At 41.5% G+C, this 18,331-nt stretch overlaps 2 protein-coding genes across 2 annotated transcripts in view; one reads left to right on the top strand and one right to left on the bottom strand.

Annotated features, from left to right (window-relative positions):
- The window catches only part of tet2 (tet methylcytosine dioxygenase 2), a 28,816-nt gene extending 18,301 nt beyond the window's left edge, over positions 1 to 10,515 (top strand). The window contains exons 2-10 of the mRNA XM_041964193.1: positions 844 to 3,870; positions 3,953 to 4,043; positions 4,158 to 4,251; positions 4,347 to 4,555; positions 4,717 to 4,867; positions 4,968 to 5,057; positions 5,392 to 5,529; positions 5,735 to 6,089; positions 6,250 to 10,515. Of these exons, the coding sequence (XP_041820127.1) occupies positions 888 to 3,870; positions 3,953 to 4,043; positions 4,158 to 4,251; positions 4,347 to 4,555; positions 4,717 to 4,867; positions 4,968 to 5,057; positions 5,392 to 5,529; positions 5,735 to 6,089; positions 6,250 to 7,619 (5,481 nt within the window). The 5' untranslated portion in view covers positions 844 to 887 and the 3' untranslated portion in view covers positions 7,620 to 10,515. The remainder of the gene's footprint in view (positions 1 to 843; positions 3,871 to 3,952; positions 4,044 to 4,157; positions 4,252 to 4,346; positions 4,556 to 4,716; positions 4,868 to 4,967; positions 5,058 to 5,391; positions 5,530 to 5,734; positions 6,090 to 6,249) is intronic.
- A 109-nt stretch (positions 10,516 to 10,624) lies between these two features.
- On the bottom strand, positions 10,625 to 15,822 carry ppa2 (inorganic pyrophosphatase 2). The gene is made up of 12 exons (XM_041964204.1): positions 15,555 to 15,822; positions 13,906 to 13,970; positions 13,778 to 13,822; positions 13,631 to 13,684; positions 13,040 to 13,159; positions 12,683 to 12,769; positions 12,461 to 12,587; positions 11,700 to 11,827; positions 11,442 to 11,527; positions 11,285 to 11,354; positions 11,130 to 11,169; positions 10,625 to 11,031 (listed from the first exon to the last, which is right to left on the bottom strand). Exons 1-12 carry the CDS (start codon positions 15,742 to 15,744, stop codon positions 11,009 to 11,011), a joined length of 1,035 nt encoding a protein of 344 aa, XP_041820138.1. The 5' UTR covers positions 15,745 to 15,822; the 3' UTR covers positions 10,625 to 11,008.
- Positions 15,823 to 18,331: the final 2,509 nt, after the last annotated feature.

The following is an 18,331-nucleotide window of genomic DNA, read 5'->3' on the forward strand; positions in this document are numbered from 1 at the left end:
AGCAATGGATATTTGACATGAGTGAAATCGCTATAGCTGGTGTTAAAGGACTAGAGAGGTGGGGCTTCCTGAAAATAATTAGCGTAGCTTCACCACTTTCACAGGCAAACTTTAATCCTAACATTATCTCAGATCAGCAAAGTTTTCAATTGACCATATTGTTGCCTTGTGATCCTGCATCCTCCAGACAAAACAGATCATTTAAGTTCCTTCACACATCTGCATTCAACTAAAATCATGTACGAGATGCTGGGTCTCAGACAATCTTTGAAAATAAGGATATATATTTAAGTTGAAATCAACATGTTTAACGTTTGTTTCTAATAAATTTTCTAAAATATTTTAATACCTGTTCCAGATTAATTTGCCTTTATGATATAATGCAGTCTGCATGACATCTGTAATTTTACTCACCATCACCACATAATACGGCATCATTGGTGGTACCAATACCATGGTATGGTTTGCTATTTTTTGGTACACTTTGGGTGTCAGACATATAAAAATGTCCTATTTGTTTGGCCACCTGTGTCTGGGGGATGGTCGTACCACATGTACACTACAAAGCTGACGGGGTGGTTCTTCAAAACAACCAGGGACACATTTGCTACGTTGCATGTTCACACTATATTGCATTTATTGACACATGTATGACCTGACCCCATGCACCTTCAGTGCAAACACGTTAAGCATATTTTAGTGTGAAGAGAGCATCATTTCACAAGTCAAAATGAAAGTTTCCCATCAGCATGATAACGTAGTGCATAGCATTGTATTTCAAGGCATAACTCTGCTTAAATAATGACGTCACCTAATAGTTTCCTCCCACTTTGTGCCTTGCAGGAAGGACAGAGGGCAGCCCCGTGGATGGACTCTGAGCAGGCCAGATGGAAACAGAACAGGCCAGACATGAGACGGAAGAAAGTCTGATATTAGCACAATTTGGCACATCTCACAACATCGCTCACAAACTCCAGAATGGAGGCCAGTCTTCAGAAGGAGATTCGCTACAGATCACTGGGGATACAAACTGGAACCATTACAAGCCCGGCACAGGTGCTAACTCCATGAAGAGAGACAGGGAGAACTGCAACAGCCCTGCTTCAGTGCAAGGGCTGTTCGATCAAGGATCCTATATGATGAATGGAGAATTGATGAATGGAGAGTTGAAGCATGCACTCACCGAGCAGTCCTTACTGGTCCACCAGCCCAAGAAACTTAAAGTAGATTCTGCAATTAAAGGAAATGACAACATGAGCTCCAGTTTGGAAGACAACTTTCCTGAGCTGACAAAGGCAACAGATTTTGAATGCAATACGCAACACACAGAGATTAAGTTAGACAAGAGGAACTGTAATTTTCCTAATGGAGATATTTTCAGTCTACCAAGGAACAAGCAAGTTTCGATTCCAAATGGTGCTGTATCACCCCCCTCAACCATAGAGAGTACTCCAGGTGACCTTTTAGAGAAAACTTTGTCTCAGTATTATCCTGAGCAAGTGTCAATTGCACCACAAACATCTGGACAACAGCTAGATGCTGTCAATGGTTCAGTTGCAAATAAGCTGCCCAGTGAAGGTGCTCAGCCCCCCTCTTCAACCTCAGGATTGCCCAATTCAGCCCAGATGCCTGACTCACATCAACAGCAGCCTGGGGCGTCAGGCAATGTTGAAGGAGGCAACAATTATAGCTCAGTCAACTATATAGTGAATGGATACTCCAACAATTTTGAAGCAGACCACCAGCAGCATCAGCAACAGCAGCAGCAGCAGCAGCAGCAGCGACCACCATCTTACTCTGGTCAGGAGATGTCTCAAGGTCAGCTGCCTGGCATGGTCCCACCAACAAATACTGCCAATAGCTCACAACAACATCAAAATGGAGCGCAGTGTTATCTAGACGACACAAATCCTAAAGGGTTATATGCGAAAGCAAACCAGGAGTTTAATGAGAACTCCTTTCTGGAGCAAAATGCTCATCAAGCAGCAAAGGCAGGTGGATATGGGTCCTTTCCCAACTCTGGATTACAGAAGATGGGGCAAACTGAGGAACCCAGGTCTGGTCAGCATCAACACCATGGCACTGACATGGGCCACCAATATGGGATTCAACCCCAAACCTTGAAACAAAATGCTGGGAACCCACGTGGAGCTGAGACGGTACCCATGGGGCCCAGTCTCCAGCAGCCACGTCATACTGGGCTAGAAAACGGGATGGAGAACACATCTCAGCAGAGAGCCAACTTATCATGTTCGACTCCCCACCAGAGAGGCTGGATAGAGCTTAACTCTTCACATTCCCAGCAGCAACCAGCAAGTGGCCCGTCATCCAAGGCACAAGAGCAGGACATGTGGAGGGGCTTCCCTGCTAAGCCTCCGTCAGAGCAGCAGACAGCTAACCCCCAGGTTCACTGCCAGATGTTGGAGCCAAATCCAGCACAAAGATTCCAGACACAGGGAGTTTTCACAGATAGCAGCCAGGGGTCTAACAGCTTCCAGCAGCAACAGCAGGACTGTCTCCCAGCCCAAACACACTGTGCTCCAGCCCAGCACAACACTGCCCCTGAGTGGCAGCAATCAAATTCTAAAGCACCACAAATGCATCAGTCTCTACCCCAGAAAATGCCCGAGCAGTGCAACTACCCCCAAAATCAGCAGGCAGACAGCCGCTACCACACCCAAATGCAGTCAGAGCACTTGTGTGAAGACCCTGACCTGCAGGATATACTATCACCTGGATTTTTAGCAACACAGCAACAGCAGCCACAGCAGCAACAACAGCACTGTCATCTTCAACGTCCCTTGTCCCACCCACCACAATTTGAAGGGCAGCAACTCAAGTCTCCCAATTACAGACCTCGCAGTCAGCCTCAGCCAGGTCAGCAGCAGCTTCAACCCACCCAGCCTCTTAGAAACAATACTACTCAATCCAACAGTCAACACATCCAGCACAGCAACCACACAAGGTTCAGTTACAATAACACAACAGAGATGCAACAACTACAACAACATCAAAGGCAGTATCCACCAAACTCAGGCACCAGTAACCTCAAGCAATTTCAACCACAGCGGCCTACCAACCACTGCCAGCAGCCCATCAATGCGGACATCTCCCAGACCTCTACACAGTCACAACCTCATTTACCACAAGGCGGTTTAAACCAACAGGTATCAACACAGATCTATCCTAAAGCTGAACAGCAGCTGAAGATACCATGCGCTCAGTTCCAAAGAGGACCTCGACTACCTCTTGGACCTGTGAGTACCCACGGAGACTTTCAGAGGCACGCAGCCCTGCGTATGCACCTGTTGCAAAAGCAGGAGCGCCAAGGTCCTCCCCATCCCCCTCAGAGCATTAGTGAACCCAAACATGGCCTGCGAGATGTGAAAATTGAAAACGGACCTAGATTTGAGCTGCCTGGTTCACAGCAGCAGGAGCAGCAGTTACAAATGCGAGAGGCAGGCATAGGCAGAATGCAAGTCAAGCAGGAGAATCAACAATCCTTGTGCGAGCAAAGCAAGAGGCAGGGAAGCATCTTGGCCTCTATGGAACAAAGTCTGAAGCAGTACCAGCTTTCACCTGTGTTTGAGAAGAAATCCCTGGTCATCAATTCATCAAATAGAGTCAAGGTGGAATCTTCTGGGCCTGTCACAATCCTGTCAACCAACACTGACCTGAGTGGAGTGGAATCATCAGCAGCTGTCTCAGGCAATGTCACTCTAAAAAAACCACCTGATTCCACCCCTAAGAAGGAACACCTCCTACAAAGCTTTATGGACTCTCCTATGAAGCTACTGGACACTCCTATAAAGAATTTATTGGATACTCCCATGAAAACACAATATGACATTGCATCGTGCCATTGTGTTGGTGAGTCTCATGAGGTTGATTGTGAAACATGATTGATCAGTGTGTGTGTAAATATTAATGTGTCCTCCTTTATGATTTTTAGAACAAATCAGTGAGAAGGATGAGGGCCCATATTACACTCACTTGGGGTCAGCGCCTAGTGTTGCCAGTATACGGGAGTTGATGGAGAAAAGGTGAACCACAAATTTGACTTCTTGAAAAACTACTGTGAACATGGACTGCGTTACATAGCCACTGTGTACTATTTTACCTGTGTTTACTTTAATGTCTCTGATTCTGATTTGAAGGTCTGGTCTAACTGGTCGTGCCATCAGGATTGAGAAGGTAATATACACCGGCAAGGAAGGGAAAAGCACACAGGGGTGCCCCATAGCGAAATGGGTAAGAATCATTTTGGCAAGTAGGCAAATCATCTGCCCTTGAATTTGCCTTAATTATCTTCATTTGAACAAATTCCTGTACCTGTAATGTTTCAGGTGATTCGTCGATCCAGTGTAGAAGAAAAGCTACTGGTGTTGGTGCGACAACGTACTGGTCACACATGTGACACAGCCTGCATCATTGTGGTAATCCTGGTCTGGGAAGGTATCCTGCCCAGCCTGGCTGACCGCCTCTACCTCGAGCTAAGTGAAACTCTGACAAAGCATGGAACCCTCACCCAGAGACGCTGTGCTCTCAATGAGGAGTAAGTGACAGCACTACAGAAGTCACATCTGGCCCACAGGCCCTGCAGAACTGAAGCCAAAATCATTACTTGTTTCTGTGTATCATGTCAGAAATATTCACAATTTCATCCTCAGTCATCAATTCTGGCTAATAATCAAATTTTTGTCCTCACCCTTAAAGGAGGACCTGTGCATGCCAGGGGTTAGATCCTGACGCCTGTGGAGCATCTTTCTCCTTTGGGTGCTCCTGGAGTATGTACTACAATGGCTGCAAGTTTGCCCGGAGCAAAATACCAAGAAAATTCAAGCTACTAGGAGATGATGTGAAAGAGGTATTTCATGTTAGCAAAAAATATTAATCTGTGTGTGCACCATGGCTACCTTAATAAAATGCTGATTAAAGTGACAACACTGGGAATTTTTGTCTTTCAGGAAGAAAAAGTGGAGCACAACTTTCAAAGTCTGGCAACCTTATTGGGTCCCTTGTATAAGACTTTGGCACCTGAAGCGTATGGAAACCAAGTGAGTATATCTGGACTTTGTATAGACTGCTTGCCATGTTAATAGTTTGTGTTCATGATAATTGTTTTTCTCAAAAGTATAACTGATTTTCAGACTGAATCTAAACCAAGCATGGTTTTAGGTCACACATACACATTAATAAAATGTGATGTGCAATGCAACTTGCACACAGGAATTAATTACAGGAAATAAAAGATCAAAACTTAGACTGTGCATGGTTTATTTCTGAGAGTATCTAAGTAGTTCTGTACAGATTTTCGAACAACATTCTTTATTGACCATCAGAAACTCTTAAAATTGTATTCAACGTACCTCCTTTTGTTCCTTGACATAGGTGGAACATGAACACAGGGCACCAGATTGTCGTCTGGGGCTCAAGGACGGCCGCCCCTTCTCTGGGGTCACTGCTTGTCTGGACTTCTGCGCCCACGCTCACAGAGACCTCCATAACATGCAGGGTGGCAGCACTGTGGTAAGTAGAACTTGTTTGAAATGTATACATATCTTTCCAAGTATGTTGCATTTGTTTGAGGAATACATACAGACACAAACTACACATCAAACTATGCCTTAATGTCTCATCAAAGCATGGCTTTAAAACAGACATGAATTACATTTGTTATTTAACTTTGATGACATTCCCAACAAAGGGTATTTAACTCAGCCTGTTTTTCCAGGTGTGTACATTAACAAGAGAGGATAACCGGGAGATCGGAAAAATACCAGATGATGAGCAGCTCCATGTACTGCCTCTTTACAAGGCTTCCAGTACTGATGAATTTGGCAGTGAGGAGGGTCAGCAGGAGAAGATCAAGTCAGGTGCTATTCAAGTCCTCAGTGCCTTCCGCCGTCAGGTGCGCATGCTTGCGGAACCCGCCAAGTCTTGCCGGCAAAAAAAGCTGGATGCTAAGAAGGCAGCTGCCAACAAGAATGCCATGCTTGACAACGCTAATGATAAGGCAGAGAAGGCCCTCCTGGCCAAGTCAAAAGCTGGCACTCATGAGCATACTGCTCAGAGCACTCCTATGGCAGGTAGGTTACATTTGTTCCGAAGCATTTCATATACTGCATATTAAATATCTTATTTGACATGTTCCTAACATACTGAATTGACACTGAAGACATATTAGAGACTTGTGTAATTTCTTCGCTGCTGCTTAGGTCTCTAACTTCTGTGGTTTTTGTTTTCCAGGATATATTCCAGGTGCTATGGGGGCAACCCTTCAGTCAGGTCAGCCAACACACCCTTTTGGGGCCCATCATCAGCAACTACAACAACAACAGCACCAGGGCATTCTCCCCCCGTATCCTGGCTCAACAAATACAGCCAGCTATCCCAGGTTCCCCAACCACCCTGGGTCTTTTCCAAGCACTTCCAAGCCAGGCAGCACGTATCCCCCTCAGCCACCAACACCAGCTAGCTCTTACCCCTCCCCGCTCCATGTACCAAACTCCTACATCAATGGATCAAATCGTCCATACCCAGGTTATCAATGTAACGGAGGAATGCCCCTTGACAATTATCATCCATTCTATGCTTCAAACCCAAAGCACCTGGACGTGTATCGACAACAGCAGCCAGCGCTTTACTCAGAGCAGCAGTACAGTGTACATCAACGTTATGGGGTCAATTATCCACCAAGGTATGGTGAACCAGGTTTACAGGTCAATGGTTACAATGCCTGCAGCATGAGGCCAGTTCACCCCATGAGACCTTATGCCCCTTATGGCCCTAATGGAGCCTCTGATCCCCAGTTCATGGACCCTCTCTCAAGAGCACCGTCAGCCCATGGAGGTCTAGACTATACAGCTGCTGTGAGCAAAGGCAATCAGTTTGGAGGATACCCAAATCCATACCTGTCTCGGAGCCCTCAAATCTTACCCCCAGGTCAAGATCCTTTCCATATGCAAATCAAGACAGAGATGGGCATGCCTCGCCCACAGATGCTCTCTGCTCAGTTAAGTGGTGGGTGTTTAAACCCTGAAACACAGTCAGGGTTAGGTCTGCCTAATGGGAGCCTGGGCTCTGAAATTAAGCAGGAGCCTGGAACACCACAGACACCCACAACCCCACAAAAGCCTGAGATGTGGTCAGACAATGAGCACAACTTCTTGGACCCTGACATTGGTGGAGTAGCAGTAGCACCAAGCCACGGCTCAGTCCTCATTGAGTGTGCAAAGAGGGAGCTTCACGCCACAACGCCCCTTAAAAACCCGGACCGCAACCACCCAACACGCATCTCCTTGGTCTTCTACCAGCACAAAAATATGAATGAGGCCAAGCATGGTTTGGCATTGTGGGAAGCCAAGATGGCAGAGAAGGCTCGAGAGAAGGAGGAAGATGCAGAAAGGAATGGTGGTGAGGGGACACCTAGCAAGGGCAGCAAGAAGGGGGTGAAGCGTGAGCATTCAGAGTCATCAGAAGCCACCGGGGAGCCTCCTTACAAGCGCTTTATCCAGGCACTAATGGAGGGGTCCTTGTCGTGCACAACGAACACCTATGTCAGTACATCTCCGTACGCCTTCACCAAGGTCACAGGGCCTTACAGTCAGTTTGTGTAGAAAACATTCATGAAGAAGACAATTGAAGGTGCTTTATTTATGACAAAGACAACAAGCACCACTGGCCTCATCTTTACACTCCTTCCCATCCGTATGGTTATCAACAGTGATGCGTTGAACAAGGAACTTGTGATCAGATGAGATATAAATCACCTTTCACATCAGGTCTTTCACCTCTTTAACAATCAAGCTTTACTAGTTGACCCTACTAAGGATGTATTTATTTTTGTTTGGCAACTTTTGCAAGATACACACTGTCAAAATCTCTGGTGCTTTCAGCCTGATACATGAGGACCTATTTCTAATGGAAACAAAGTTTCATTTTTGTTGGCTTTATTTTTCTTAAAAAATTTTGGAGATGTCATCTTGGCATAAAACACTGACTTTGTAAATGACAACATTCACGGTGCTAAAGTGCGTGCTCATTACCATTTATTTAAATTCAAATGCCTTCACACTATAACCAGAACACACTCAATGACTTACGTCAACAGGACACTGAAAATTTCATATCCCACTGTCAAATCAACTGCATCATAATGGTTTTTGGCAAGTCAGTGTTTCTTCGAGCACTTTTTGATAATAAGAGTTAAATGTTAAAGTAAAGTTAAATGTTTTGGTAATAAATTTAAATAATAAAATCTGGTTATATCGCTACATTGAGAGTAACTCATTTCTAAGCATCACTAAAATGAAATTGATGAATTTATAACAGTGGGTTGCATGAGCAATCCATGAAACTGTTTCAAGTTCATGCAAAAAGATTTTTTAAAACTATCATTGTGTTGGTGCTCTTTCACTTTCCTATGTCATTTATACTGTAAATTGAGCCATTCTAATGGTGCATTTTTAACATTTTGAGGCAAAAAAAATTATGTGTTTGGTTTATTTTTTTCCAGGTTTACTTTGTTGTCAGCGACTGTTTTTAATGTTCCTTACATTGGGTTCATTTAACAAACCTGGACTGTGAATATTACATGTAGTTTTATGTCTGTGGTGCTTAGTAAATGTGCTTTTTATACACTGAGGAACATGAAACAGGGTAAGCTCAGCGTCAGTTTCAGAGGGCAGCTGGCTTGCTGTGGGGTCTTTAATTATTGCAATCTAACTGTAAGATACACAGGTGAGATTTGTACAGTAAGTTAAGTTCCCTTTTTGGAATTACTGTTATAGATTTTGTGTTGTAAAGAATGCTAACAGCCTATTTCATTGTATTTCTTTGGGTTTCAACTGATTTTATATCATGAGGTGCTATTCAACCTACTAGAAACAATGTGAGACTCTTTGGGCAGTGAGAAGGCTTTTAAATAATGTACAGTACAAACCTGTCATATACCTCAAAACTAGTTTGGCAATAGGATTATAACATATTTTTCTTTCTTCCTTTGTATATTACTTTCAAAATGTTAATAACAGTTAAACTTCAGGCCACCAAAAGGCATACAAGTTCATTTCTTACTTTCTCACCAATCTGGTAGAAAGTATTACTTGAATTTGAATCTTTGATGTTACTGTAAAATCAGGGACATTTTCAATGTCAATTTCAACTTTGTGTACATCTTCATCGCCTGTATTCATCTTGTCTTTTTCTCATTCAGGTATTTGCCATTGCATCCTGAATCCGACTCTATACTTCACACAGACAAAAATTATTTTGCGAGGAAAAAGATGCTTTCCTGCAATTCTTTTTACCTATATTTTAGCTAGCAGGACAGTGGTAAGGTTTTAAAAGTAATTTGAACATATATGCACTGAGTTGACTAAAGGGAAAGTATGATATTGATTAAATAAAAAGCAATGTATTTGCTTTTGCTATGAGGCAAGACCAGGGCAGTTATTAACGTAGTTGCACATCTTTGTGCCTGTGTATAGTTAAATTTATTTATAACCACTAAGCAATTGTATGATTTTTCCTCCGTGTCTATTTGATTTAATTAATGCGATATATAATGGAATGACTGTCATTATAGCAACAACTTACCCCACTCTTCAACATATTCATTTTCTGAAAGCACTTCATTTCTTTTTCAGGAAAAAAATATGTAATAAAGAATTACAAAATGTTTTATTTAAACAGATTGTAAATGTGTTAAAAAAAATAATAAATTATGTCACATTGTACATACCAAGAACCTGTATTACAGGAATACAACTCATTCTTTGATGTCGATGTAAGTTCTTCTCGTCCTGTCAAATTGACCCACAGCTCCTCTATCAGCAATCCTCGTCATATCTTTAAACATCCTTTTAGCTCTTTCAGGTTGAGAGAATGATCATGGTTAGATTATCCAGGAAGTCTTTGTACATTTATGCTCACTGTCGCGACAATGTTTACAGTTATAGTATCCTGTTCGCTCAGATATTAGAATTCTAGTTTTCTTTTCCTTTTTTTTTTTTAACTGTTTCAGTTTTATAAAATAAATCTACATAAAAATGTTGAATTTCGTTGTACAGGACCCAGCTACAGTAGCAGGCTGAGGATAAGAAAGCCGAGGTGTCTAAGATATAGCGGGTTAAAAGCATAGCCATACTTGAAGATGCTTCAGAGTGTTTCTGAGTGAGTCAACATTACTTGAATGACTTTCTGGGCTTAACTAGTACACTATATGTGCTCAGCTCAAAGGTTAAGCTAGCAGTTGATGCACACTTGGTCTTTTTGCAGTTAGACACTAAAGGTATAAAAAAAAAAAAGTGCAACTTTTTGCCTGTCATTTTATTTTTTAAGGCTTCCCTTGTTCTCCTGAAGTTTGGTATGCTACAAAAAATGGAATTAAGGATGGGTATTAATACTGTAAGTATTGTAATGTAATGAATGCAGTTTATTTGAAAGCTGTTTATTATATCATTCCTGATATTGCTGAGATGTGGGTGTTTTTTTAATAAAATTTATATTTATTTAAAGCAATTTGATTTGTTACTCCAAGTTAATACTAATATCCAAATTCTGTGCAATACTGTCCACATGTTGAAGTTTTTAAACGTGTAATTACAGATGAAACTGGAAATGTCATGTTCACACTTTATTTTTTTTATTTGCCCAAACAGGAAGCCATGGCTTGTTACATACAAACTGTGTTGTGCTTGTGGTTACAAGCACAAACTGATTAACCGCTAAAGCGCAAAATAGAGCATATTAGCATGACTTTCAGTTTTAAACAAGGCTAAACACAAAACACATCTCACTCCTGGTTCTTTAATCAACATTACAAAAGCACAGATCTTGTTTCAATGCTATTATTATAACAGATTATTGGATGGTGAACGTAGATGGCACTTTAAACTGCTGAAAATGAGTCCTTAGCAAAAATAAATGCAGCTGCATACAAAAGATGCAGCTGCTTCATACAACGTTAAGACGTTTTGTTGGTTTCCATATTGTCTTTAGGGCTTCAGACAAAATGCCACTTATCCACTGTGCAAGAGAAGATTTAGAATCACATAAAAAAGTGTTAAAATATACAAAACTTCAAATAAACCAAATCTGGTGCAGGTATGTCGTTGTTAACTTACCCTCAGGAGACACAGGACGTGCGCTGCCAAATGCAGGGGCCTGGGGTGTCGAATGTTATACATGACAATTACCAAACCTAACCCAATACAGTTTCATATACCATTATTGTGCTTACTATCATCACTGTGAAACAACAGCACATGGAAGTTCTCACCGATTGGACCACATCTCTGGCCTCATCTTCACTGCATCTGAAAGGGCTCTCACAGCAGGAGATATTTTTGCTGAACAGAAAAGAAAAAAGTAGAAATGTTCATTACGTGTGCGTCACACACATAGACGCTGCAGGGGTTTCACCTCCACCAGCTCACCATGCGATTCCTCCACTGTTCGTCTGCTTCTGCACTAGTGCCCTCCAGTGCTCATGGGTGGACTTAATGATCTCAACGGCAAAGTCCTGCAGGAGGACAAAGAATGTGAGAGAAAAAGATAGTTGGATTTCTTGAGAAGCGCTTTATTTGAGACCATTCAGTTTTAGCTGCTAGAAACGCAATGGACTGCGACCCAGAGTGTACAAACTGTCGAGTCTTATCCATCTGCTGTATTTGGTCTTACAAAGGTCTCACTACCTTGTCTCTGAATTGTCCATTGAATCCAAATTGGTTCTCGGGCTTTCCATCAGGCACCTTATATTTCCTAAACCAGTCGACAGTGGCCTCTAAATGACCGGGCCGGCTCTTGCGGACGTCTTCGATGCCTGAGGAAAACACAAACACATTAAACAGAATAAGAGCAATGGACCAACTTGCACCTTATTTGTTTTGGAATCAATTAAACATGAATCTGTATCCTGCTGACACATACACATTTCTTAATGAAAAATAAGAAAATGTTGCTTCTGTATTCATTTATAATGGATTATAAAAAGTAGCAAAGTCCCATCAGAGCTAAAGCAGCAGAAGGTTGCAGCTGAGAACGCAGGCTTAAAAATATTGACGAACAGGTTTTGCAAATACTGTAAATAACATGTTTGCCCTTAAGGACATCCACAATGTTTTGGAAAGAAACACTGAATGTAAACAAAGCCGTGTTGACAACAGAAACTCCATCGGGTATTTTCTCAGTTAGTGTTTAACTACAGAGAGCTGGTACTCTCTGAGCAGCCAAACTTCTCAAGGTTTTCTGTGAATATTATTTCCAATACTTTTCTCAATCACATGAACCTGAAAAGTGCAGTGCAGGTACATTAATACCTTATGTGGTCAAATGCAGATCTGACAGGTTCTGCAGACTAGTTTGGCAGCAAGGCTTAAAAGTCTCTGCATTACTTTCATTAATACTTGTTTCATAAAGCCATCATGTTTGTTATTGATCTGGGGGAAACACCCACTATTTAGGTTTTGAGCATCAGGGTCCTCAGCATTGATGGCGATGACCTTCCAGTCCATTTCTCCCTCATCGATCATGGCCAAGATGCCGAGTACTTTCACCTGGATCACCTGACCCGGAAAGTACACCTGTAGAACAGTCAAATCAATCAACAAGTTATCTTCGAACAGCGTTTATAAAGGCAGCAAAAAACATCCACCGCTTATTTAATTAATGTGTGTACCTGAGTGCCGATCTCACAGACGTCAATGGGATCATTATCACCACAACACTCTGTGTCTTTGTCTGTGTAGTTTGGGTCCTCCCATGTCTTTTCCGAAAAAAAGTTTGAAAACACGTGACAAATCAAAATTTTTTCACAAACATTTCAACTAAATAAAAAGGCATTCATGGGCAGAAACACACTGAATTGTGTGTATAATTAAAAAAATTAACTGCAGTACAGTTATTAGTCAGTTACAAACTAGGATTAAATCAACAGAGCATGAGGATGAAGGACATGTGCACAAAACATCTTGCAAAAAGTCTTCATGACAGTTGTGATGTAACGCAGATCGTTCATAGCGTTCGCTTTCCTCACCTGTGGGAGAGCCCCATAGTTCCAAATGTAACCTTTATGGGGAAATATGTTGGCAACATACCGGAGCTTTCCTTTCTTTACATCTTGTTTGATCGGGTTCAGAGGTTCCTTAGTTGCAATCTGGAAATGAAAGCCATTATGGAGGTGTGTGTAGGAGTGTGTATTTATGTGGAGGTGAACGCATTTTCCAGTGCTGAAGTATACTTGATTTATTTTGGGTTAGCAACACCCAAAGCCTTAGCTTCTGGCTAATGCTATGCTAGCTGCATAACAGCATCTTCAGGCTACTGGATCCTAACTGGAGACTTTGTAGTCAAGCACTTAAAGCGAAACTGGGTGTAACTACTGTCTGCTACAACTGGCTTCGTCAATATAGGGGCTCATCATATTATAAATAAAACAGCTTTAAGCTACTGCAATGTTCAATTCTTGGAAAACGTATCATCACTAAATTAAAGGTGACATACCTGTTCATGCATAGCTGCAATGTTATTACTTAAACATTTCAATGTCAGCCTTTGTAAAGTGTAATAATCAGATCAACTAGTTTGTTGTCTCTAACGTGAGGTTCTGTATCTGCAGCCTTCTTACCTCCATTTTAGCATTTGACCATCGAGGCACCTCCACAACCATGTTGAAGAGCACCTGAGAGTACAGAAGAAAGGTATGTACAGTGCACGCTGGGGTGGATGCTTCCAGGTGCTAAAACTGACACCAGATAATTGAATATGATAGTACCTCACTCTCATTCTTCTTGGGTTTTTTAGCTGGCACATTACTGTCCTGTTAAAGGAAACACAAATCAGTGAATTGCTGTTTTTAATATGATGAATGGAGTCATGAACTCACTGCTATCAAAGAGTTACCTGTTCTGTCTCTGCTATAAGTGGAATGTCATGGAACGGTGAAACGTACTTTCCTTCAGACGTTTCTAAGACAAAACAAAACAAAAAGTCAAAAAATAAAACCTGCACACATATAAACATGTCACAATGAGGTCCTACATAGAGAGATCATACTACATACAGAAACGGCTTTATCTCTGGTGTCTTTAGTTTTTTACCGTCTTTTGAACGATTTGTGTCAAGCAACGCAAAAAGGTTCATAGCAGAAAGAATCATTACAAACATGTTTTGGCTTCAAATTTTACTGCAAGAACTCTGGTATGTTTTCTACAGACTACAGACGTGCCCTCTCATAAGTGCGGTTGTTTTTGTCATAGTGCAACATTTTACGTACAAATAACCAACAAGTTCACTGTTTCTCTGTCTGTCTCTCTCACTTACAAGCTTCTTCCAGGACGTTTAATCACATCTCAGTTTGCTCAATTGTCATGTTTATCGCCATGACAACAGAACAAACCTTATCCATTTAGGAAGACGGTTGAAAAGCTCCAGAGCACTGTGAGTTACAACATGTGTTCTCAGTTTAGGGGCTTGTTGATAAATATACTTATCTTTGATTTATTTGCTGTATTAGGCACATTTACATTAATGCTAATGCTAGTAGCATTAGCAGAATATGCAGCATTTCTGCAATAAAATTTCTAAAAATGACTAGACCCAAGTGATAACTTGTGTTGAGTCGTGCACTTATCCCAAATGTTTCCGACAATGTTCAAACCCAACGAAATCTTTAATTTTATTCAAAGTAACGATGCATTTCAGTTGGTGGCCTGTTGGTGGCGTCATATCCCCTTTGCCCCCTCTAGTTACTCTAACTTCCAAAGAAACATCAAACGATGCCTCAAAGTGAGGGAGGAAGTCAGCGAACCAGGTAATAGCTACTCTGTTATTTACTATTGTTTATGTTGCTCATAAGCATTTAACAGTGAGGGCAGTAACTCCCATGATTCCATGCTCTTTCACAACATCATCAAACTATTTTGTTGTTTTTATTGACAGACCCATAGCAGCAGAAATGACATACTGTGCCTTTAAAAGCTGCATGAAAACAACTGCAGTCTCATTCAAATTAGTCACATTAACCATATTGGAGCAGAATGTGATATTTTTTTATGCTAATACTTCTCATATTCTACAATCAGCACCATTAGTTGAATAAAACACATTTTTTAAATTTGTTCATTTTGATAAATACAAGTGATCAATGTGATCTGATATGTGGCTCAATGTTACTGCTGCTCAGGAGGAAATACCAGTTTCCTCTTTCATGGAGGGTTTTTTGTGTCGCCACTGCCCACGTGATCGCCAAACAGGAAGTACGACCACGTGAGGCTACACAGCGAAATTCATTTGTTTCTGCTCGTGCACTATTTAAACTGGCTGGAACCTGGACGCTAACTTTGGCGGGCTTTTCTCTCTTAAGCTAGCTAAGTTCTAACAGTAGCACGTTAGCCATGTCGCGCTCGTAGCTCTAAGGTCAAACGTTTACCTTGACCCGGAGGTCGAGCTGCGGTTACCTGTGAGACACCCGACCCTGGCACTGAGCTGCACTAAACCTGACATGCAGGGGACACACACGGTTTCCTCCATGTTGGCGATGATTAACTTACTAAAATAAATCCGGTAGTCCGGAGAATTGGGGTGTCCTCTCTCCTCCGTCTGATAGTGTATCGTTTTTCTCAGGCTGCACAGCTGAGGCATCGCTGCTGCTTGTGTGACGAGTTTGTGCCGACAAGCGGAAACCGAGCCGAATCCTGCGAGCAGGCGGCGGGGCGAACAGCGCAGCAGCACCGCGCTCATTATGGATGCTTCTGCTCCCGTCGCTGCCCGCTTCCTGTCAGCCACCTTCCCGACATCCACACACGTGAAGCCCTCCAGAGTGACTGCCAGGTTTCCGGTCAGTGGGTTTCAAAATAAAAGCCGTCATAGTTGGGATAATGGCGGTCCAGGCTGAGACTATACTGCTTTCCACTAATCTTTAATTAAAAAAACATATTTAGGACAATATTTCGATTAAATTAGTGAAAAATAAGTTAAGTTTATTAATCATTCCTATACTATTGTTCAGTGGGTTTTTCAATAAATAAAAAAGGTTAATAAAAGGGTTGAGGGACATATGACTTTGATGGCAATCTACCTGTTCAATTTTGCTGTTGGCCCAAATTAAAAAACGGATAATGCTGCTAGAGGAGAGGCTCTTGGTTTAAAAAGCAAATACAAAAGGGTTTATCCTGACAGTGCTTTGAATATTACATGCATGGAAATATGCCAGTATCTTGTGTGTAAAATTCACCTTTTTGTTTGAGGGTGGGGTTATAAGAAAGCTCCTGGGATATCCTAAATATGGATTTATGGATGATTTGGATGTGCAGAGTAAACTGTTGATATGTCTTTTTTTCATGTGGGATGTTTGCTCTGATGCTTGGTATTAATAGACCTACAAGAAAAATCACGGGAGTCACCTTAACATGTACGGCATATGCTTTAACCTGTAACTTTATTCCATAATTTGAATACTTGATTTTGGTGTGTGTCAGTATCTACGCGTAAACAAGCCAAGTTTGCTTGTTAGTTACTATTACACTTTTATTTTGATAATGCATTCATTGCATCAGGAAGTTAGTTCTCTTTTCCGTATTAACTTCACAATTCTTCCATTTCCTGTTTTGTGGTCCATGAGCAGGTAGCTTCATTTTACTGGACCCCCTCAAAACACCCAACACAAACACACGTGCACATTTCTGAGATGGGTCACAATGTAAATTTCCTGGCAAACTAATATATCCCAGATAAGGAAATATAGAGATCTCTGCCCTTTCTGAGGAAAACATAGCATTTAATTAGTAGCGCATGGCTGACATGGAGCGAGGTCATTAATCCCTGATCAATCTTTTTCTTTTCTCTCCTGTTTTTTTTTCTCTTTTTTTGTCAGTATACTTTTAACTGTGTTCATCACTTCATTAACAGACCAAAAAAAAAAAAAAAAAACTAAAGTTATGATAATGTAGGCTAACACCAGTAAGAAAAGCTGATACAATAATCTTTTTAGACCATTTGTCACTAACATTAGGCTAATGCACACCTGGCTTTTACAGCATATTCTTCCTTGTCCAGTGGATTAAGTGTAGTGATAATTATCTCCATTCTGGGCAACTTTGGCCTCCATTTGTAGAACAACCATAAAGGTCCCTGGAGCTCTTGCTTAACGCCTCCCTGCTCTTGTTTTTATAACCTGAAGTGAATGGATTTGCTGTTGGAAACCTCCACAATACAACACAAGATCAAAGTCCGCATGCATCCATTGTGCACTCAACAAGCACCCCACCCAGCCACACTGGTGTGTCTCTTTTTCTCGTATATGTTCTGTATAGGTTGGTCTCTGCAAACAAATTCTATACACACTGGCAGCCGTAAAAAGCTGGTTTATTAAAAAGTGCATGCTCGTCTTTGATGCTGTTGCTAAAGAGCTTTGAGTCGGCTGAGCACAAAGTGTTACCTGTGCTTCAAGAACTATTTCATGCTATAAACCTGTAAACTGGACAATAATTGTCAAGGTCAAAGTACTATGACTTGACATGATGATGAAGCGGGTGGGAGGGGGGGTGGACTGGGCTGTTGTGGCAGGATGATGTGAGACGTGGAAGCTTCTCAGAGGGCTGAAATGTCTGTTTGATCAGTTCTAACCTCTGTGCTGATTTAGAAAATCTGGATTTTTAACCAGATGAGAAGAGTGTCCCTTCCTTCAACTCAGAGTGCCCACAAGCCAAGCGCTCAACCATGACTCCTCCTGTGATGGTGCCCAAGTGGCGAGCAGTAAAAGTGTGTGGCTGTAAAAGACAGTTTCAGGCATGAGTGTGTTTTTATTTCCTCTTCCCCTGTTCACTCACCTGGCCGGCTCCTGCTGCTGCTGAAGAAACAATGCACTCTTTGTTTGCTCTTTGAAAAATTTTATCTGGTAGCATTCGTTTCCTTTAGCAGTTTTATTCTAAGAACATTGCCTGGAAACATGTTGCAGGAGGTCACAGTCATTTTCAAACAGAAGCTTATAATAACGGCAATTATTTTTTCTGTTTGACTAATTAAGCATCAAGAGAAAGCTGCTCTGAAAAACAGCGGAAACAATCAGTCAATTAAATTCTTGGCTAATCAGTGAAAACTAGGCTTTCCTCTGGTTCAGGCTTCTCCAGTTTCAGCGTTTGCTGCTTTGGGAAATTTCGATGCTTATTTTTACCATTTTTTAACATTTTAAACGATGAATTAAAAAAAATAATCCTCAGAAAAACAATGTGAAGCTTGGCTTTATTCTGTGGGCAGTGTTTTTTTTTTTAAGTCTATCAATTTCACTTATTCTTGGGTGTGAATTCATTTGAAAGAGTACACCTGTCTC

This window comes from Chelmon rostratus, chromosome 3 (assembly GCF_017976325.1).
Source record: "Chelmon rostratus isolate fCheRos1 chromosome 3, fCheRos1.pri, whole genome shotgun sequence".
In the NCBI taxonomy this organism is placed as follows: domain Eukaryota; kingdom Metazoa; phylum Chordata; class Actinopteri; order Chaetodontiformes; family Chaetodontidae; genus Chelmon; species Chelmon rostratus.